General features: G+C 36.8%; 1 protein-coding gene across 4 annotated transcripts in view; it reads right to left on the bottom strand.

Annotated features, from left to right (window-relative positions):
- Nucleotides 1-234: 234 nt before the first annotated feature.
- The window catches only part of NUP58 (nucleoporin 58), a 35,334-nt gene continuing 12,306 nt past the window's right edge, over nt 235-23,262 (bottom strand). For 2 of the 4 annotated variants that reach the window (XM_084502977.1, XM_084502978.1), the window contains exons 8-16: nt 22,959-23,024; nt 22,057-22,231; nt 20,673-20,752; nt 20,256-20,374; nt 17,663-17,745; nt 14,601-14,802; nt 7,786-7,884; nt 4,967-5,062; nt 235-951 (exon numbers count right to left, since the gene is read on the bottom strand). In XM_084502977.1, the coding sequence (XP_084359103.1) occupies nt 782-951; nt 4,967-5,062; nt 7,786-7,884; nt 14,601-14,802; nt 17,663-17,745; nt 20,256-20,374; nt 20,673-20,752; nt 22,057-22,231; nt 22,959-23,024 (1,090 nt within the window). In that variant the 3' untranslated portion in view covers nt 235-781. The remainder of the gene's footprint in view (nt 952-4,966; nt 5,063-7,785; nt 7,885-14,600; nt 14,803-17,662; nt 17,746-20,255; nt 20,375-20,672; nt 20,753-22,056; nt 22,232-22,958; nt 23,025-23,262) is intronic. The other 2 variants (XM_084502979.1, XM_084502980.1) reach the window with 1 other exon arrangement.

Below are 23,262 nucleotides of genomic sequence, written 5' to 3'. Positions count from 1 at the left end.
GCTGCTAAATGGGTAAAAGTAAAGGGTTCAAAAACCACAGCTCCTAAACACTGTACATACACACCAAGCTTCGTGAAATAGTAAACATTGTACTTCAGCTGGTCTTAAACAACAGAACACGAGAAGCGGATGACACAGCCTGGGACCCACTACCTGAAATTCAGAAGAACCTCAAAATGTGGAACCAGAGAGTAACACGGAGAAACAGAACACACAAAGAAGAGGAGACCTGTCTGTGGGGCAAGGTTTGCACATCTGTTTATTTTATACATATATATATACACAGACATACACACAGATGTGTGCACTGTACTGTATATATTTACATCCATATACACAAAAACACCCTGAAGTAGATTTAAAGGCCATATCCAGGAACAGAAGATATGAACTCTAGTATTTGTACTAGAATATATTTTATCTGTACAAAAAACAAATATGCATATATTCATATGGTATAAAGCTTATTAACAAAAAATATTCTGCTACTAACAGTAGGTTAAATAGATGGTTTTACAAGATTCTTTAATAATGCAGTATAGAACATTTCTAAAACTAGGGCCAAAAATAAAAATACATAAACGGGATTCTATTCACAAGAAAATAGCTGTTCAATATGATTCATTTCGTATTTCAGACTAGGGAAAAGTAGCAAATTTTTTTTTTTAATTTTATTTTTTATAAATCTCACGGGATGCAACTGAATTAATGCATCAATCTAGAAAAATAGACTTTTCAGATGAACAAAGTTGATTCACTTCCACTTCCCTAAAAGGGGTGCCTATCTTTTCCCTCGCTTGTTTCCAGCTGGAGGTTTCTTCAGCTGAAGAAGTTGCCCTCCTGTCCCAAAGCCTGCAGATGCAGGATTAGACACCCCGAACGTCAGACCAGCTGATGCTGTGATGCCAGGATTGCTGAAGTTAAACCCAGATGTAGTCGAGCTGCCAAAGCCTTGTGAGGGAGGCAAAAATATTTTAAAACATAAGTTACATCAGGATAGCAATTCTGTTCTCCTTGAAGCTGTTAACACCAGCTACTGTATTACCAATATTTACCAATACCAATCTGAAATAGTACAACAGAAGAACTGTAATCCTCTCCTCAAGCTCTCAGTCTAAGTATGCAGAATATATTTAGATGGTTATGTGCATAAAGCATGGTGGGAGGGAAGGCAGAAGTACAAGCAGACCATGGCCTGCACTCCTCGCCTCACAGCAGGTTCATGGCAAAGCTGTGAACAGCCCCCAGCCTCATGTGCATTCCTCCATTTTCCTGCTAACTCAGAATACAAAGTAAGATTTTAAAAGAAGAAATCTTTCACCTGAGAGTCTCATGGATGAAAAAGTCTCTAATAAACTTAAGCTGTTCTTCCTAAACTAACTTATTACTTCAAGAATGTACCTGAGATTGCACATAAGCACTGCTTTCTATAGAAAACATCATGAATACAATTCACAGTAAAGCTGTATGTGATCTATGGTGCCAGGAGTTCCAAAGGCAAGGCTAAAGTGCACATGAACAACCTCCATATAGCTGCTTCTGCTTGCAGGGATTATTTTGAAGAATGCAGGGAAGGCCGTATGGACTTTGAGTAGCGTTAGAAAGAAAGAGATGCATAAGCTGCATGACAGAAGACTGAAAATGTGTTTGTTAATTTAGATATGACCTGGAAATAATAGCTGGTAGGATACAAGTACCATTTAGGACAGCCACAAAAGTGTAAAAAGGCAAAAGGGAAATTCATCTAAATGGCTCTGTCCCATAAAATTCTTTTAAGAAAAAGAAAACCAACTCTTACACAGAATACTCAAAAATCTTTAGGAATAAACTTTGAACAAGATATACATTCAGTCTTGTTCCTGTTGCAAGGAAGGATCAGCTATGGAATAGCTCGCTTCTAGGAGTGTTTGCACAGTCTTGAACCACAGCTACAAGATGATCAACAATTTCTTTGTTGAAGTAAGTATTACTTAGGTTTAAACAAATATTTTCAGAAAGTAAGTGACCATCTGCCCTTTGAAGGCACAAACTTAGCATCTCCCTTCAGGACCTCAGAGTACACCTCGCTCGTTGGGCATTCACACCTCTGCTTCCTCCAAGCCCCGAAGCACTCTGTCCACACCTCTCTTCAGTACCTCCAGGGATGGGGACTCCACTGCTTTCCTGGGCACCCCATCCCAATGCTACCACCCTTCTCTGTGAAGAAATTCTAATATCCAATCTAAACCTTCTCTGGCACAACTAGAGACTGTTTCCTTGCATCCTATCACTTGCCATCTGAGAAAAGAGACCCACGCCCTCCTCTCACAGAGGTCTGATAAGGTCTCCCCTCAGCCTCCTTTTCTCCAGACTAAGCAACCCCAGTTCCCTCAGCTGCTCCTGTCTCGTTTCCCAGTCCCCTCACCAGCTTCATTGCTCTTCTCTACACACACTCAAGCAATTCAATAAATTTCGGACAAGCCCTTCAAGTAGGCAAGCCAAATAAATCATACAAACTTTCCCAATAACAGTTTTTGTTTGTTTTAATGCTACAGGGATAAACAGCAGATCTCAAAGGCAATCTATTCCCTTCTCCTATCTCCACTCCACAATAAGTGCTCTAAATGTAAAGGGATTTCCAGCACAGCCCTAACTGATTTACTAAATGCCCCATATTTAGAACCTGGTCATAGCTATTCTTCAATAACAACAGTTCTCCAACCCAAATTCCCAACTCAGCTCTTCAAAGCATGTCTAGCATTTCAGTTTTCATCAAAATAATGTGACACCCTCTATGTCCCCCCCAACATCATCTCTATAAATTCTGTTTATTTTTTCCCCCCTTTTCCCATGATTTTAGGGATTAAGGCTCTTTACAACATCCCCCCTCAACGCAACCTTTTTGATTGCCATCAGATGAATAAGGAATTGGGAATTAAGAGGGACTTTTCTTAAGAGTTGGCTTTCCACAATGGAAGAAAGCTTTGTCTGTGTTTCAGAGAGAAAGGATGACAGTACACTTCCTATAAATTAAATTTTTAAATTAATTATACATCCGTATATCCATGCATCCAAATTCCCACGATCTCCCAACTATTTCAAGAAAGATTCAGAAATAAGATACAATTATCTTATGGTAAGTAATATAGGATCCAGAAACAAGCTTGTTTTATAAGTGTTATTTAAGAAATAGGACACACAAATTAAAAAAAAAAAAACGTTGCTAGCCTCATCATTTAAACCCATTTATACATACATATTAAAGTCTGACTACAGATCATATGCAATTCAGAAACTATGCAGCATAGGATTTTGGACGTAAAAGTTAATATGCTTCAGGACTACCAAATCTTTACGGAGGTTTTTAATGTGTAGTCCCAGTCTAGGTGAAGATTTTCATGAACACTATTTTATAAGCACGAAACGTTGGGAATTACATTTAGTTGTTTATGTTCCTGATTATCACTTTGTGGGTCTGTGACTCTTGAGTTAACTGAAAACAATCCTTATTTAATTGGATCCAACTCATCTGCACTGCTAAACAGAGACTGGGAGCACTGCCACCATAGCAGAGCCTGGTTTGAGGAATGCTGTGAAGTGACATCTAAATTGTCTTTGCTCACCACCAAGATAGTAAAACTATTTGTTTACTTTGGCTTGATACCTCATTAGTGGTGGACAACTGATCCATAAAACTAATTTTATTCTTATATTTTTAAATACACTGAAAATTAAGCTATATACTCTGCAACCCAGCAGCTTGAAATTCTGTAGTATTATTTGAAATATTATAAAGAAAGAATAAAAATTCAAGCAGTGCAAGTTTTGACTTGTTTCTGGTATTAAAAATAAGCAAAAAAAGGTTGATGCTTAGAACTGCATACTGAAAAATCAGAGATGTTCCATCAAAAATTTACTAGGGTGTTCATGATGCTAAATAGCTCACTAAGCTGGTTGTGTATTTCCACCTTATAACACAAAGCTTACGGTTATTCTGTCAAACTAGGCCTGTAAAGTACCTAACAGTAACCAAGGAACAAAAAAGGCACAGCAACTAACAAGGTACTGGCCCAAGGTAATGTTCTGGGTGCTGACTAATAAACAACCATTTACTATGGTTATAACAGCATTTTTTTTAATTTTTTTTTATAAAAGAGAAACTTCTTTAACAAACATGCTACCAAAAGCTTATCCCAGGAGACATGATACTCCTTCAATCTGTCTCTGAAGACTATACGAGAGACCACAGTAAGCTACAAGCTTCAGAAACAAACTCCTATTTAAAAAGTAAATAAATAGATGCAAGCTGTAGAATAGATGTAAGCTGCAGAAGTGACTAAGGTTTTAGACATCTGAGTTATGGAGAAACTACATCAATATCTTCATCTTCTCACTACCAAGAAAATAAAACCAAAGAAGTGAAATGATACTGAGATAGTTAACTCAATTGCCACAGAAGAGTTTTCAAACTAGTTAACACATGAATTCTAGATATCTACAAAGATATGCTACCTGTAACCTGCTATTTAGGACATCAAGGATAAGCAAAAAAGAGTTTTAAGGAAGCCTTCCAGACATCTACAAAAATAATTTCAATTTCTTTATTTGAAGTTAAATTACAGGTACGTTTATCACAGATTTATGCACTAATTTCAATAGCTCAGTAACACTATAACCTATGCATTCAAGTACTAACTGCATTTCTGTGCCTCAGGTCGCAACTGATCCAATCTGATGCACATTCTCCTGTTTAACTAGATAAAGACCTTTAAATGAAAAATACTTAGTTGATACTGCCAAGACCTTTAATAAAGCCAAAAAAACTTCTGAAGACACATTTAGCAAGTAAACAGTTACTCTCATTGTTACTTATACATGCAATTTTAAGCATATTTGTGTCAGGAGCTTTTTTAAGACTGTATAATAGTAGTTTGATTATAGAACTTTTGCTTTAAGATAAATGTGAATTCAAGAAAAATAAACCAACCTGCACTTAGACTTCCTGATGGTTTACTTGTAGTTCCAAACCCAAACGATGATGCTCCTGTGGCACTACTTCCAAAGGCAGAGCTACTTCCAAATCCTAGTAGAATAATAGTAAAGACATATAACAAAAAATTACAGACACAACAATTAAAGATATATAGGTCTGGGGCAAGTATTCTAAAACTAAACATAATTCTAAGCATTATTTGGTAAACAAATATTCCTGAGGCTAGTGCATCAAGTGTATCTTAATCTCAACATAGCATTGCTTTCTTGAAAAAAGCAGCGCAAACATGAAAGCCTCTGAGAAAATTATTTCCTTCCAAATACAAAACTGAGTAAAAGAACAAACTATAAGCGATTGCAGGTGGAGAATCCATGTTTAACAGCAATCAGCTGAGTTTAACAGCTATTTAGCCATTTGTTAAATTGTCAAGAATACACTATACCAAATGGGCCAAAACTAAGAAGCACAAGTTACACGACTTCCATTAAAGAAAGCCGTAATCTTCATCCAAAAGAACTCCAAGAGAAAAAACTCTACACTTAAAGAAAGCAAGCTTTATCTTGAGTTTACATCTGGTTCAATTCAGGGTTTACTCCACCCCAATTCCAAGCTTACTGGTGATCAGCTTTACCTAAGACGTGACAAAATAAGATAGAACCTGGAATAGAAATATAATTTCTAGATTTTTTTTTAAATGGAAAAATATAAAATGCAGAGTGATAACTGTATAGCTGTAATAAAACTCATTTTGTTAATTTTGCAATTGTTATTTATAACTTCATACTGTAAATATTTTAGAATTTTAATGTGTGTTATTAGCATGAAGTGACTTCAAAGAAAAGGAAAAGCAAGTTGATATTTGCAGTTTGAGATAGAGGTGAGGTAAAATGAAGAGACTTTTTTTCTCCCCCCTTATCTGAAGAAGTTACCAAAATAAGAACAATATTTATATTCAATGAAATTATGCCCCCATCTTTTGTTTGAAGCGTTAGGGAAAATACTCGTAAAGAGTTTTAATTTTATGGAATAGAAAGTATCATTTGAATGCAAGATATTTTGAAAGATACTTTTTTCTCATATCTAGTTGGAAATGAATTACCAAGAGTCAGGCAATTACCTGTATCAGCATTTCATGAAGCATAGGATCAATACGCTACTTATCTTATATCCTTGAGTGCAAAAGCTTATACAATTGTTACTAATAAAATTCGCAGACTATTTATCATAGCAAGACAGCATGTTTCCTAGCTAAAATGCAGTTTCAACAATAGATGTTAAGAATTGTACTGTTTAAAAAAATAAAAATCTGAAAGGCTGAAGCATTCATTCTGCTCATTGGATTCCATGAGCACCACTGCAGGGTATTCTGCATGTGCTTCTGTATTCTACACTTGCTTCCATTAGGAGGTTTCCTTGATTTGTCAAAAGACCAAAACTTCATATAAATTTATATATGAGATGACATAAAAGCAAGTGCCTTCCTAATCAAAGAACTTGCGAAGAATACAAGTTAGGCCTCTAAGACAAAACTAGGAGCAGATGTCCATCAATTTAAAATAAAATGTTCTGTAGTTTATGTTGTTTATCTGTGTTCATCAATTTTGCCAGTCTGTAACCTATAGTCTCTTTGGTTGAAAAGGAAGAATTGTATGTTTAAGGCATCTAAAACATTGTGGGAATAACCTGATAAACCACAATCATTCTCCATTCAGCCCACTATTCTCAGTTATTTTTCCTGTTTGGTGTAGGGGCTTTTTTTTTTTTTTTTTTTTTTTTTTTAAATCTGAGAAAGCTTAAAAACTGATGAGAAGGCACATTGGTAGACAAAGATAATTTCAAGATCATCGTTTAAGATAAAACCGATGCAATCTTCAAGCATTATGCATCACAGCAGTTACATCTTTCCAACAGCTGGTGATAGCATTTGAGATGTTACAACAGCGATTTTCATATTATGCTCAACGATCCAAATGCACAGCTGCAGACTGTGGCTGAAATGTGGACCGGGTGTAACACAACGCATTGTTTGTGCTCAGATATAACAATTGTCTTTGCAGATCTCACACGGGAGAGAAGACACTAGTGTCTGTTGATTTGCCCTGTAGGAACCCCACTGATCTAAGACAAGAAATTTTACATGCGGATAATCACTTTTCCACTTTTAGTTCTACTTCTGAAAATTCATTACATACAAATTAAAAATGTAGACGTGCATTTAAATTTTATTTTCTTATTACCACCTACTCTGAAACAGTCATGAGTCCTCTTGGTATATGTCCCCCATAAGCACTATTAATCAGTATTTTGGTTAAGTATTTTCCCCCTCACTTTCAAACATTGCTTTGTTTTGGAGCTTGAGAAAGACCTTTTTTCCCCTCCCACCTCAGCACTGATGTACAGTGACAGATAAAGCAAATGTTGTACCAAGCAGGATCCCCAAACTGTAGCTGTATATAACAGGTGAAGAACTTCGGTGAATTAGTCATAGCATGTTCCCATGTGCCCAACTTTCAATTATGCAACAAATTAATGCAAGCTGTAGTTACAGAAGGATGTCCTTGATGCACTTCCCTAGCTAAAGGATCAACTCCTTTGTGAAAACTTCATATTTTTCATCATGGGGTTTTCACTATAATACTCTATTAACCTTAGTAACTTTCTGCAAGGCATGGAGAAGTTTGGAAAGTGTAGACTGCCAACTGCAAAGGTCTTGCCCTGAAACAGATCACCCTCTTAGTGGAGTTTAAGGTTTACAAGAGATTCAGATGTGCGGTATAATAATTCAAGGAAACATTAGAAAAGTTAAAGTGTACCTCCAAGGCTTGAAGAACCTAAGCCACTTGATTGCAAGCCAGTGCCAATACCTGAGCCGAATGGCGTTCCAAAACTAACTCCCAGAGATGGCTGTGGCCCTGGTATAAAAAAAATGAGAACAAACTTGCCTTACTCTTTCATAGTACAGAGGTCCTTTATTTATTTATTCAAGTACTCGATCATGTGAACATCATTGCTTTCATTAAATCCCATTAAGACCCCAAGCTTTACCTCAAAATTCCTCACTTATCTGCCTCCACGTCCACCTGATAAAAACCTAAGAGAACACTGACTGCAAAAAGGTGAAACTTTCCCAAAACTAATAAAATCAAAAACACCATTTAGTATTTTTAAAACTTGAGCAGTTTCACCTTAAACTTAATGCATTAATCATTAATCAAAATCTTGACAGAACTGTAGGTAACATGTAGCCACCTGTATTAATGGAACCAGCAAAGGGATAAACTTCAAATTAAAAATGTAAGAACTGACACTACTCTAAAGCTATGTTAATTTAATAAATAGGAATTTTCAAATATTCCATCCAAATTTAAACAGAACACTATGATAAAAAACAAGACAATGACTTTATTTTATTAAATTTATTGTTCATTTTTAAGCAAGTCAATTACACAGTAACATGACAATTCGATTTTTTCCACACAAGTGATAACTGAGTTCTGTTGAGCTCTGCTACATTACACCATTCAATAAGGTAAACTAGTCAAACCACCTGTTTAAATAAACATTTACAAAAGGCACAATTCTGTGTACCTTAATGAATTAGATACATTCAAAATTTCAGAGTCAAGAGTTTGTCCCATAACTAAAAAAGCTGACAGTTTCCCTGCATATCCCCACTAAGATGCAGGACTGTCAGTAAACATTTTCAGTCTGCCAAGATAAAATTTACAGCCTCAGTTCCTTTTCTTTTTTTTTTTTCTTTCCTTTTTTTCTTTTTAAACCTTGGGGAATGAGAATCAACTCGCTAGCCTGTTACTAGCACATTTTAAAATACTTAATTCTGATAAATAATATATTTTGACAGTTTTCACAGTACAATCATATTCCTGTCTTTTTCAAGCACAGTTTTCAGTGCACTAGTTAAAAAGTTTCATCATTGAATACAAAATACAGTGCCAAACTCTTAATCCACAGACATTTGCATCTTTCCTTAACACAAGCTTCTCCACCTTTGAGCATACTTTATGTATTATATGTGTGAAAGTCATTATTTACTCTAATATCACTATAAAGCTCCAGTGACTTCAGTCATTTTCCTAAAGAGTTATTAAAATTTGGGTTTAATTTCATTCAAAGCACCATCCTTCATACTACAAAGCTTCCTGTAACTAACATTTATCTGAAGTTTTAAAACGTAAGCATTTCAAGCTTTTTAAAATCAGTTCAGTTTTTGAAGCTTTAAATGGAAAATCCTTTTGAATCAAGTGAAAGGCACTGTACATTGAAAAGTAACATTTTTGCAAGGAACACAAAATTCCTGTGATCCAAGCTGAATGACATCTGCATACTCCAAGTAGTGTTAAACTAAATTTTAAGGGCAACTAAAAGTTGTTAGCTTTCAGTCTCTGCTTAGCAGGAATAGTTGGAAAACCCAAGCTAGTTTTTCAACTAAAGAAAGTATACCAGATGTTTTAATTGCAAATGTTCACATAAATTCCAAACTAAACTTGTTTACATCCAGTTTAAATACTGACACATCTACCTAGCAGCTCTTATAAAATAAGATTTATTTTTTTATCAATAAAAAAACAAGAAACCCTACACAAGTCAGTCATCTAATAAACTAAAAGAAGCCCCAAACACATATCCAGTTCCTTCTCCACTAAAGGGAGTGCACAGGTTTGCTATCTCAGTAGGAGGCACTGTTAGTGGAAGACCTTAAACAAAAACACTACAGTCCTCCAGGCAAAGCTTCCCCCCACCCCAATGCAACATGCTTTTCAGAGCCAGTAAAAAACATTATTCTAAAACACCTCAGATTATATAAAACAGGATCACATACCTTAGACTAACAAGCTTTTCATTGAGCAACAGCATAGGATATTTGTTGATTTTGTACCATAATGTTCTGAAGGCATCATCGCTAGTTATAGCTCTTGTAAGTAAACATAATTTTCAATAGCAAAAAAATTAGTAATAAAAGGTTCTTCAATGCCAAAAGTACTAGCAAAAATTGGCACTTCTGGCTATTACAGGTACGAGACAAGTTCTTTATAACAAGCCTTTTAACACTTTTATACCTTGCTATATTGCCCTGTGGAGCATTTCAGTTAAAGAACAGGACCCACTACGGAGTCCAGACAGGGCAGCAAGATTTGCCAAAGTGACAGTGCGCAATTTTTGTAGCACAGCTGGTCCTGACAGTGAACAAATTTAGTGTCACAACTTCAATCTGATTCCGACAAAGTAATACATTGACTAGTTTTAACCAAGATTAATATCATTTATTTTTTTAATTTGTGTAATTTAAGTGCTATAAAAAAATCCAGTATCATTTTCTATTAGCTCTTTAATCTCAAGAGTCAAGCCAAAACATAACAAAGTGTGCTAATAGCTTGATAATGCCTCGACTAACTCTGCACTTCACCAGTTAAGGAGAGAGTAGCTAAGTTCTTGGGGGCACATAGGGGAATTTTGTTTATATATTTTTAAAGCAGAGGAAAGGTGAGCTTGAAAATTATTTAAGACAACTTAGTCTCACCAGGAAAAGATCTGTTTCAGCCTTGTGCATTTACTGCTCTTAATTCATTTGGCTTTAATTTCCTTTAAAATCTTTCACTTTAGACCCATCAATAGTGATAGGCAGACCAGCCCCCAACATTTGAACTTCCACGCTGTTAAAATTTGCTCAGGGAAGGTATAAGTGAGGCAGTGGTTATCACTAGCTACTGCTTCACAAAAGCATAACCAGCCCCACTGCTACCCATAAAGCTGTGCTCAGAGCAAAGGTGCTAAACCAGGGAGAAAAGCTGCATGCAGACAAGACAAACAATTTTAATAACTCTAGCTTCAATAAAACTGCACAGAAATTGTGCTTCACCGTGCACAACACAATGCTGGTGTCCTGATGATCCACCCCAGGATACCAGTGGAGCCTTATCTTTGCTCCCTTTCTTCCACTACGCCCAGGATCCACTGGCCTTGTTTCAGTGGAAGCCAGACATGCCTTGGTATAAAAAGAAAACATAAATGGGGTGCGTATCTACACCCAGGAACTGGGGAAACGTTCCCTGATCCCACAGTTTAGACGTAGCTACTAAACCTTTGACTTCTGAAAACAAATTTAGAATAAGTTACCTTTTCAGAGAAAGAATAGTAACTAATTTAACCTGATGAAATAGACTTCACCATGTAAACATCAAATATTTTTTTAAGAGACTAACCATCCTGATCCCCCAATATTAGAGTACCATACATTAGATTTTAGTCAAGAAAACATTAAAGCCCAGATTAATTTTCTTGTTTTATTCTTATCTTCAAGAACAACAATGGCAGGTCAGGTATTACACGGACCCCTTTCATATACCTCATTTCCTCATCTTTTCTCTCATAACCTTCTAATATCCTACCCCCTCTATCCCACTCGTATGGATCTAGAGATTGCAAAGAAATACACGTGATTAACTTCCAGTGGACAGTTTATCAAATGCAAGGTCCTGCACCTGCGTCAGGGCAATCCCAGACAGGAGCACAGACTGGGAGAAGAACTCATTGGCAGCAGCCCTGCAGAGAATAACCTGGGGGATCTGGTGGATGAACAGCTCAACAAAAGCCAGCAGTGCGTGCCTGCAGCCCAGAGGCCAACTGCGTCCTGGGCTGCACCAACAGAGGGGTGGGCAGCAGGTGGAGGGAGGGGATTGAGCCCCTCTGCTCTGCCCTGGTGAGGCCCCACCTGGAGTGCTGCGTCCAGGGCTGGGGCCCCAGCACCAGAAGGACGTGAGGAGGGCCACAAGGATGATCAGAGGGCTGGAACACCTCTCCTAGGAAGAAAGGCTGAGAGAGCTGGGGATGTTCAGCCTGGAGAAACGAAGGCTCCAGGGAGACTTCACTGCAGTTTTTCAATACTTAAAAAGGGGTTATAACAAGGTAAAGATTTATCACTTGAGCAGATAATGATAGGACAAGGGGGAACGGTTTAAAACAAGAGGGGAGATTTAGATCAGATATTAGGAGGAAATTCTTCACTAAGAGGGTGGTGAGGCCCTGGCACAGGCTGCCCAGAGAAGCTGTGGATGCCCCATCCCTGGAGGTGCTCAAGGCCAGGCTGGATGGGGCTTTGGGCAACCTGGTGTGGTGGGAGGTGTCCCTGCCCATGGCAGGGGGTTGGAACCAGATGGGCTTTAAGGTCCCTTCCAACCTAAACCATTCTGAAATATGTTATGAAACTCGTAACACTACAAAGTTAAAACAAGCAAATATTTACTGCAGTAATACTGCAGTAAATGGCCATCTGAAATCTTTTCCTCAAACAACAAAAAGGAAACTATGAGGAGGCAATCTTCAAACATTTAAAGATTCCTGCAAAACTGAAAGAATAGATTATTATTCTCCTTTTCCACTGAGAATAAAACCAAAAGTAGTGGACTAAATTTGCAGCTATAGTTTTGGGTAAGATGTTGAGAACAAGTCAAGCACTGAAATCAGTAATCTAGGAAAGCTGTGAAATGTTCCTTCATAGTAAGCTTTTAAGACTGCTTCTCTCTGAAAGAGTTCAGGCCTAACTAAGGCCTGACTAATCCTTCTTTTGAGCCACAGATGTACGTAACATGACTTCAATTTCTAAGCCTATTTTCTATTTTTTTTTTTTTTTTTAAATATTCTTTATGTTTTGAGTGGCACTTAAATCTACCTCTAGTCTCCAGGTGATCAAGCAAGTTTCATGGAGGACAACAGTATTTCAGCTGAATAAGCAGTAAACTCAAGTTCTTGCCTACTTCTGTTGGCATGTGCGAAATAAGTTAATGGCTTTGTTCTGTCTGCACCACTCCTGAAGTTGGCACATTTTTGGCTTTTGAAATACTCTGCCAAAGCCACTAACCTAATTTAAAACAAAGCAAAACAATAAAACACACACAAAAAACAAAGAAACAAAAGATGACTTCACTCTTTCCACTACAAGGTGTTACAACATAACTTGAGGTATAAAGTCACCTTACCTCATGCATGCTGGTACGGGTCAAATTTGCATTTTTTTCCGCTCCTAACCCCTAAGAAAACACTAGGGAAGTCATGCCATAAGTGGCATCAATTTACTGAAGTTATTGGCAGCTCTGTAGAATCTGGACCAGGAAGAGAAGATCTGAATCCCTCACCACAATTCATGAAAACACAAGTAAAACTTTGAATATCAAGTATATGACTTGTAACCACAACTAATCCCATAATGATCATGATGAGTATTTAAAAAAAAAAAAAAAAGACAAGGAGGAAAGACAGGGGGAGAAGGAACTATTTTGGCAACATTAGGCTGCACAAAAGATTATGTTTTTAAACTGCCACAAAGCTGGTGTGGCAGTTTAAAAAATGTAATCTTTTACTGATGTAACTTCCACTGAATTTCCATGGATTAAGACAGCAGCAAAAAGAGGAAGACACAGGACTACAAAAGAAATTTAAAATAGAAATATTTCATAATGACTTCACTTTCTGTTGGGTTCAGTATTTCGTCATATTTGTCCTTTAAACACATCTCCTTGCTGTTTATAAGGGTCAGGGCTGGAAGCACCTTTGTTTCCTTCTATGGAGAGGGCAAGGACAGCCTAATAATTCGTCAAACTCACTAAGGTGGTTGCTGAATAGGTCTTTAATTAAACTAATTCAAAATATGACTGCTGTTTATAAGACAAGGAAGGGAAAAGGTGCTAATTTAACTTCCAGTACACACAGGCATACATCTTAGAAAATAAATGGTAGAACGCAGTTACCTAAGCTTTTCCATAATTTGCTGACAGACATATCCACCCACGTTCAAGTAAAATTAAACAGAGGCTATTATTTCTGCTAAACGATTAGATATCAATTCAACTCCTGATATTCAGGACCCCCTCTCTGAAAAGTGATGGTTAGTATAATAATGTCAATTAAGGTGCGTAAGTTACTTCCTTTGCCATACATATTCATTTGTCCTTAGCAGTAGATCAGGTATTTCCTCTGCTTTGGTCTTCCTCTTAAACATACATGCATACACAGAACCACTGATCCCCTCTACTTTCTCTACTAATATTCACAACAGCAGAACAGGCAGCAAAAACTGCCCCAATATCACCATGATGGAGTTGGCTCTAAAATAATAAGCCAGACATCCGCCTTCCTATTCTACAGATTTTTGACTATCCTTCCTGTTCAACAGCATTTTTCATTTTACAGTTCCAAAGTGCTATATAAAAATGCATTAATCATTTTACATATGAAAAAGGTAATACGCCTTTAGATATTCTCTCCTCACTGATTCTAAAATAATTTACTATAACCACACAACTCTGGAAAGAGGCTATACTAAAAGTATTCGGAGATGTTACTGAAGAGCGAAGACTCACATTCCAAGGGGGTAAATTAGAACAGTACAGTAAATATCATTAATACAAGTAAATTCACAAGATTAAGTATCTGTTGTATAATTATTGCTAAGTCTACCCTGCTTTTTTTTTTTTCTATTGGCTATGTATCAGTAACTTTACTCATCACAACGTTTAGATTTTTAGTCTAACACAAAGGAAGACTTCATAGAAAAGTTTACACAAGTTTACTACTGCTGTAACACTAATAATCTATAACTTGAATGCACTCAGACCTGTAGCAGGCTGTTGCTGCTGAGTAAGTGTTGCAGCCATCGCAACGGCTGCTGCATTTGGTATGTTGCTGAAAGGGGTCGGTCCAGTGGTAACACGTGGCGCGCTCTGCCACTTCTTAGCTTCTGTTCGTCTCGCCTCAAACACATCCATGGCATCTCCCAGAAAGGTTTTCCTGTAGCCAAGGTATTGGTCTTTGAGCATCTGAAGGGGGGTGGGGGGAAGCCATTTTAGTTCAGTATATTAGACATAAAACCTTTACTTCATAAGGAAAAAAAAGAAACCAGGTTATAAATAACATTTCCTTAAAAAGACATGAAAAGATCTTGTCAAGTTATAAACTGGATAGAACTGTTTTGCATCAGCTACAGCCACAGGTTGTCCTTTACTTAAATGCTGCAAAGTGGTCAAGCGTAACAGGTCAACATTCTGCACGATCCCAAGATCTTTCAAAGTTGGTGTAAACCAGCACCATTTTATTTGTCGGTGTACTAGCTGACATCAGAGGCAAAATATAGCCACACTACTAGCTCACTGCACAATATAACAACTCTTCAATGTTACCCTTTCTGCATATCTTCATTTGCTCTTGTTTTGCTTCGTTTCATGTACATATCTGTCCTTTTCCCTCTTGTCCTTTCCCTCTCTTTCTTAGAGCAAACCCAAAGGAGGCATCCGGATTTTAGGATCCACTGTCATTGCTGATTCATTTCATCAGCTAGGTAATACAGTGCAAATGCAATAAATTATTCTTGCTTTAGGCTTCCATGTAGCCCAAGTTTGCTCTTCTTTCCTGACTTGCCCTCCCCATGCCCTCAAAACCCCACCTTCTATGGCAGTAACTGGCTTGGCCTTTCCATCATAAGCAATTTCTGTGAGTGACCTCTGTCACAAGGGAGGGAAATATAGATATCTTAAGTAACATGAAAGGACTAATGGCTTCATTTAATGAGCTGGTAAGAGCCATTTCCATCTAGAGAGCATCTTTAAGTACAATACATTTATTAAAAACAAAACCCAACAGATTCAACTGTATTTTATGGAAGACGTACTATTTCCCGTGTTCCTGGCTAAGTGCTCATCTCTGAGGAGCACATTTAATTCCGGTCCAAGAATTCTGACTCAGGATTTTAACAGCTGTAAGCCCAAGTCTATCAGAAATAGCAGGGAACACAGAAAGATTTCTCTCATTATCATATGAGGACTGCTTTCCTTGGCACGAAAAGGCACTTATAGAACTTGGAGGTTTAATAAGATGCCATCTTGACTGCAGCTGACAGAAATGTCATTAGATTCTGAGATTCTGTAGAACAAGGTCTTAAGGCTAATCTACACAGAACGATTTAATAGTTTTCTACTTAAATTGTGCCCAAGCACATTTTACTCTCTACTGAACCTGGATACAGAATGTACCTATACACTCACCGATAATATGAATACATTTATCAAGTAACCCTGTACAAAGAAGTTCCAGGTTACATTTTACTACAATTTCAAACCTTTGAAATGAAGTATGTGTGCAAGGCAGAAAGCCTACATCAGACAAAGGAATGAATTGGGGTCACAGTTCTGCCTTCACAAATCATATTACAACCACGAAATAAGGCAGAGAAAAAAGTAGTTTCAAAGCTGCTCTCCTCTCCTAGCTTCTAACAGTTGATAAACTGCCAGAATGAAAGATCCAATTAAGGAGTATGTTCATTTCTCTGATCTTTGAAGTTGCAATTGTGTCTTCCAAAAATACAAGTCATCATGCCCACTAGATTGAACTTCAAAATACATCCCAAAAGAAAGTCCCCAAACCAACCCCTTGTTTTCAGATAATATACTTCTCAAGAAGTAACACCTTTCACACTGAATCAGGCTGACAAGGTACTTGAAGTTGTTATTGCTTATACTCGCATACTAATCCTGCTCTTTGCATTAAATAACAAAAGTATCACCACACAGACCACAGCACAAGCAAGGGCTACACTCAGATCTCAGGAGTGAAAAGCCCAGAAGATGTTCCTGATCGTTTTTGTTTCATTCCGCTGAAGTTAGAGGAGAGCTGATATATGCTTTATCTGGTACCTAAAATGAGTTGTCTAAGAGCAGCACAAGTATCTGATGGTAGGTAGCTGTAATCCAGTGAATATCCGTGATGACAGAAGCAATGTAATGCAAAGAATTTGTTCCTACAAGAGCATGTGCATTCTTGAACATTATTAAGGAAAAGTAAACAGTTTCAGACATTTACAAAACTAGCAATACCATGCAGAAGAAACTCTGAAAGGGAAAAAAAAAGCAGAGGTATTCCCAATTAAAAAGTCACTTAGCAAAAACAACCCCAAGTATTTGTACTTTCTCCAAGTTTTTTTCTTCTTCTTCCCCCTGTTATTAAGAAGAGTTCTGAAGGTCAAGAAAAACTACAGATTGTAGAACGTTGAGATTTTGCCCATTATCCAGAACTGTTGTGAGAAACTTGAGCTGGAGTCCATGAAGGAAAAAACAAGCCTAACTAGGCTCCTCTGGCATACTACATCAGTTTTTTTTTTGTTCCCCCCCCCCCCCATAGTAGTCTTTTTGTATATACAACTTTCCTTGAAAGCCAGATTGGAGAAAAAAATTAAATCAAGCAAGCCAGAACTCACTTTTCACGAAGTTATTTTGAAAACTCTTACTGGTGAGTACCTTTTTTTTTTTTTATTATTATTATTACTTATTTGAGTGAGACCATATTTAGATTGTCTTTCCTTGAGATCAGCAGGTCATTGGATAAAGAGTAAAACATACATGCATGAGATCAAATACAGAAATTTCAAGAACTGATCAACAATTAAAAAGCATTTTGTAACCTAAATGACTGTGGTCAGTTGACAACATCACTGTAAATAAACATTTCAAATTAGACCTCAGTTGAACAAAAGTTGCCCTTTTAATCAAAGTACTCCTTGGATAGCTGTTACATAATTTTTAAAAACAGTAATTTAACAAAAAAAGAATACCTGAAGATATATTATTAGTGAAAGAAACAGACGCTTGTTGATAGCTAAATATGTAGGAACACAACAAAACAACATACCTTTACATTTTCATGTATTGACTGAAGTTGTGCAGCTAAGGCTACAAATGTTTGATAGATTTTCTGCATAGCCATGGACAAATCTGTAAGAGGTATATGAAGTATATGTAAATTACAATCTTACTTCTAGGAGAAAAGCTTTAGTGTTTATATTACAGCAAGAAGCCCACCCAAAACCCATACAGCATGAAGCATAAGAAAATTGCATGAGAAGAAATTGTCTGTAAGAAATCCAGAATTTGAGAGTAATTAGGTGATACAAGACCTGCACACAGAACTACTTCCTGAAGCATTATTTCTCAGTGTTTCAAACTTTATTTTGCGGGAAAAAACAACTCTTTTCTCCAATTAATTCTTATATGCATGGTAATCTGTTTTCCACAATTCTGTCACTCAGTAAAGCTATGAAAATATTATTCTATTTAATGTTTTTTAATTACACAGGAACATTTTACCTCACTGGTTTATTACATGGAGTTAGATCAGATTTTCTTGCATTTGTATATATTTTCTGCTCTGAGTTAATGCACAATTCAGTGTTCAGTTGATTTTGCAAAGAGATAACAGTAGAACAGAAACTTTACTTGCATTTAAAAACATGACTAACAAGGATCACAGGAACTCTCTTATTCTACCCACAAGCACATCATAAACTGAGAGAGAGACACAATAGGGAGCTTTGTTACCTACGTAAAGTCTTAGATTTAGGATAGCCTGCTTCCCACACAGATATTAAATTGTTTTCAGTGCACCCACTCAACTAATGCAAAACTTTAGGATTTAAGTGGAAATCTCAAAGGTTTGGGCAAAATGAGGTGGGCTGCTAACCAAAAAAAAAAAAAAAAAAACTTTTCTAAAAGAAGCACTGAAACAATTTGCCAAAATGAAGGATAAAAAAGCACTGAAGTGGTCTTTCAGTGCAATTACATCAGCTTCATTTCCTCTGAAGGAGGCATATAAGTCACTGAAATGCAGAGTAGCCATCAAGTTCTTGAAGATAAGACGATTTAAGAACTGAAAATGGTTGCCTCTTCATAGAGGAATTTTTCCATTATAAGCTGTGTTTCTTTCTGAAAAAGGAGTAAATCTCATGTTATCCTGCAGGAATGTAGAGCCAGTAGTATCTAGGAAGACTGGCCTCAAGTTCCCATAAGAGTCTGAAAGCAATTTATTGATACGGAACACATGACATTTCAAAATTCAAGACATTCTGGGTCATAATTTATGAGTTTTTCCCATATGCAGGTAAACTGGCTACACATATGCAACACAGCGCCGACTAGATTTGTTGACAGTCTAGGTACACCGGTACAGCTGACTGATCCTTGCCCACACAAGCAAAGGAACTTTAAAATTGCAGCAGGACACTGCTGAAAAAGCTGAGGAAAATGAAGTGGATGCTGTGAAGAGGATGCTGTGAAGGCATCCTCTCTCATACTCTGCACAGTGATGTCATGCGGAAAGAAGAGAGGACCATGAGGATCCTGTAGTTCTCTCATTTTTGACATACAAGGTCCAAAGCCTAAGCACCATCCTATAATGGCAAGATGGTCAAGTATCAGTTGGCACAAAAAACATGCACTTGAAATCACTACTTATCACAGGACCTGTACCTAAAATGACACAAAAGATTAAAATTCCTATGATCACAGGAGGATAACAAACCAAAGAGAGATCTCTAACAAGAGATTCTCCCAAGATAAAATGGCAGCAAAAAAAAAGAATAAATTTTCTCCAAGTTGAAGGCAAAACAACTCCTCTACAATAAGGCACTTTAGTATTTTCCACAGATAAGCATCTCTGCTGCACAAAAACTTCTCCTTAAAATAGCAGGTGGACACAGAAGTCTCATTCATGGAGATGGAGAAAGAAAGACAGGTAGGCAGAAACCAAGATGAAAGGAAAATAGGTTCCCTCATTATACACAAACCCCTAAGAACACCACACAAAGACAGAAGAAATAACAGTGGTCTCAAAGCAGAACAGAGTCAACAGACCAAGGAACCATGCGATGAGTCAATAAAAGACTGAAGAGTATGGAGCTTTCTCTGATGTCTTTATGAGCTCATTAGGAATGTAAGCAAGGAAAATGCAGATGGATTCTACAGATGCTGCAAGAAAGGAGAGCCTGAAAAATCAGAGTTAAAGAATTTGCAAAGTAATGTCTGAGATGTGCCCTGGCCCTGTTAAGAGTCCTTAATTTCCATTCCCAGTTCCTACACAAGTGCCTTAGCTAAGTCTAGAAAACATTCAGGAACCACCCTTGTAGAAGAACAGAAGTCAGAACACGAGTGTAAAAACATACCATGTTTCTTTACTTCCTAGCTTTCAGAAGTTTAGAAGTTGTGATTTCTACTCCTGGACACACAAAGTTTCCAAACACAAACCAAGCACACAATCTGCACCTCAAGAACTGGATCCGTCTTAAACAGCTCCAGAACCTTTATGAATTAAACAACTGCAGAATCTATCTGAACACTTGCTTCTGTACATTGAATAAGGAACAACAGTAATGAACAGATAAATTACTAAGTCTTATAGATACAACACTTCTTAACTTTTGCGTATGAACCATTAAAATTGAAACATTCACCTTGTGGAGTTATGTGAGAATTGTTTGCTTGAGTAGCAAGATGATTTTCCAGTTCTTCTATTTGCTGCCTGTATTGCTGCAGTTGTACTTCAAACTGCTCTACCAAGATTCTGAAGTAGCTAGATGAATAAAACAGTGAAGTTTAATCATACAGTTTTATTAATGTGCTACTATTTAAAGAAAAAAACCATCAGCTGCCATTTTCCATTTTGCTACTTGCAGCAGTTATATGTTTTATGACATTCTTCGACAAGTAAAAAGAGCATGGACAGTATTTCTCATGTCTTTGGTGTAAGATAAGTGTAGAAATAAAACACCAATTCTATGAAGCACTTGATACATACATTACAAGAAGCAGAAATAAGTCAACTTATAAATAAAAATAGTCAATAATACAACTTTGTAACAGTAACTCACTCTGCTGGGGCTGTATTTTCATGCTGGAGACCGGGAGGAGTTTTCTGCGTTCTCAATGCTATTTCTGCATTCTTCAGCTCCTAAATAAGGAAAATTAATAAAATATAAGGTTCTGAATGAAGTGCTCAAAAAGAAAAATAGCTACAATTCTACTGTTCATTCATATAAAATGTTTTCTTTCTGTATTTAAAACTATGACAGAATCTGACCAGAAGCTCTTCAAAGAACACACTGGTAGGAAGTTAAAGAACCGCAAATACCAGAAGAGGTTTGGACAACGAACAAACGATGGTACGCCCTGAAAGCATACTGAACTCTTTGAAAATTGCAGAATGGTTTTGGGTTGGAAGGGACCTTTAAAGATCATCTAGTCCAACCCCTGACATGGGCAGGGACTGTCACAGGTAAGATTTAATTTCTACTGTACTTCAGAAATCCCGTTACATTTATTGAGGACTATGGGAAAAGAACAGTCAAATGCAGGAAAGTAACATATCTAAAAGAAATATTTTGCACTTGAAGTGGAAAAAAAAAGTGCCTTTTTCTATGGAAGGGATCTTTTTAAGCATGGTAATTACAGCAGACTTCTGTTTAATACTTTCCAATAACCATCATTAATCCTTTCTCAATGCCTGGTTCGGTCACTATTCTTAACTGCGTTGTTTAAGGAAATGCAAGAATATCACTAACAACTTCTTGCTTTCATAGGAAGCAATTGCCCAAGTATAACTACAGAGTGTTTCCTTTCAAGATATAAGGAGCATCTTTTTTTTTTTTTTTTTTTTACTTGATAATAAAATACACTGATTTATGAAGTAAATAGTCTTGACATGCCAGATGAAAGAAAAAGTGACAAGATCTTAACTTCAAAACTTAACCTGAGCTCAGTCTGGTGACACAGTTAAAATGCAGACCAGTGACCAGAGCTGTGACTCCTTCACTTAAAAAACATTTGATACTTTGGTATCTTTGGATAATTTTTCTTAATTAGACAACATAAGAAAATATACTTGCATCTCTGCTGCCCCAGAGTCCATCATGTGGTTACAAATTGATTTTCACTGGTAGCTGCATATGCAACTGAAATAGAACTAGAGGGGGTATATATTCCCTCCATTGTATGAGCAACATAAAAGGATGCTCTCCTCAAGATAGATGTCTTTATGCTGTTGTACTTATCTGAAAACATCGGCAGCACTGATTTCAGTCTCCTCAGATAATTTCAGGCAGGTCAGAGTGGATTAAGCTTTTCACTTTGTTTACAACTGTTTCAGTTTGGATATCATATAGTTTCAATGTGCTCACTTGTCTGATAAATAAAGGTATTTATCCTATAGGAAATAAACATGCAAACTTTACATAACAAAGTTTTATTAAGTTATACCTGTGCAGTTTCCATTTTCAGCTTGTCAATATTAAGAGTGTTTCTCTGTAATCCACTGGCAACTACAGAGAGAAGTTGTTTCAGAGCTTTGATGTCTTCCTGTACTTTAAGCATTGCTTTAGATGACATTCTACTAATTTCTTCCTGAACTTGTTTTTGTTCTTTCACAAATTTCCTGGAGAAGGGAAAAAGGGAATAGTAGGAAAAGACACAATACATTTAACCTGAAATACCCAAGTGTTTACCCCACTTGCACTATTAAATAGAAGTTAAGGAATTTTAGGTTTTCCAAAATCTAGTACTGAATAGTAAAATTATTGTTTAGCTAGCATGCTAACAGCATAGAAAACAGCAAAACCCACCAAGACTTCAATAGCAATTGTATAAGCATGTTATGCTGTACTCTGACAAACTAAGCTACATATATTTTTTTTTTAAATATATAATATGTATCCACATAAAGCTATTACCACATTGAATTCACCAATAAAGTATCAGACAGACTGACTAGTCTACAACCTGCCTCCTTCCTGCTTGAAGGAAGACTGTTTTGTAGTTCTCTCAACTCCATGCAATATCCACAATGCACATGCAAATAAGATTCAATATTTATTATGCATGTACAATAGGCTTACTGCTCCCAAGGAGAGCAGATTCAGCTTCTAGAAGCATATTTATTGGTTTGTGGAAATGCTATTTAAAAGCAAGGCTGAAAAGGACAGCCTAAGACTTCAGCTACTAAGAATTATCCACCTACTCTGATCCCAGTATTAATATGTGACAGCCTTGGGCTAGCAAATTATCCTGCAAGCAGCCGGCAGTAAAGTGCATTTGTTACATACCAAAACACTAACAAAACAATACTTCAGCTATGCAACTATAATAAATAAAGCACTACTTACTGTAGATTTTCTACATCTTGACAGATTACTGGAGGTAGATTTTCATCCTTTAGTGCTTTGCTATCTCTGCAAGAGACAATGCATGTTTACACTGTGCTTGGAAAATGGCAAGCAGGTTTTTTTACATGATTACTAAGTATCACAAACACTTCCAATGACTGATTACACACTTTTACACCTGTTGTATGTATGCTGCAACTAGAAGGATTTCAATTAGTGCACAGTCAGAGACTATAGTGTCCAATCCTGTGGTGTGAGTATTGCACACATTTTACAGAAACAATTTTTGAAAACATGTGATTTT

Source organism: Aythya ferina (assembly GCF_964211825.1).
Source record: "Aythya ferina genome assembly, chromosome: 1".
Taxonomy (NCBI): Eukaryota; Metazoa; Chordata; class Aves; order Anseriformes; family Anatidae; genus Aythya; species Aythya ferina.
Note: the sequence above shows the minus strand (reverse complement) of the source record. Positions and strands in the feature narration are given on the sequence as shown.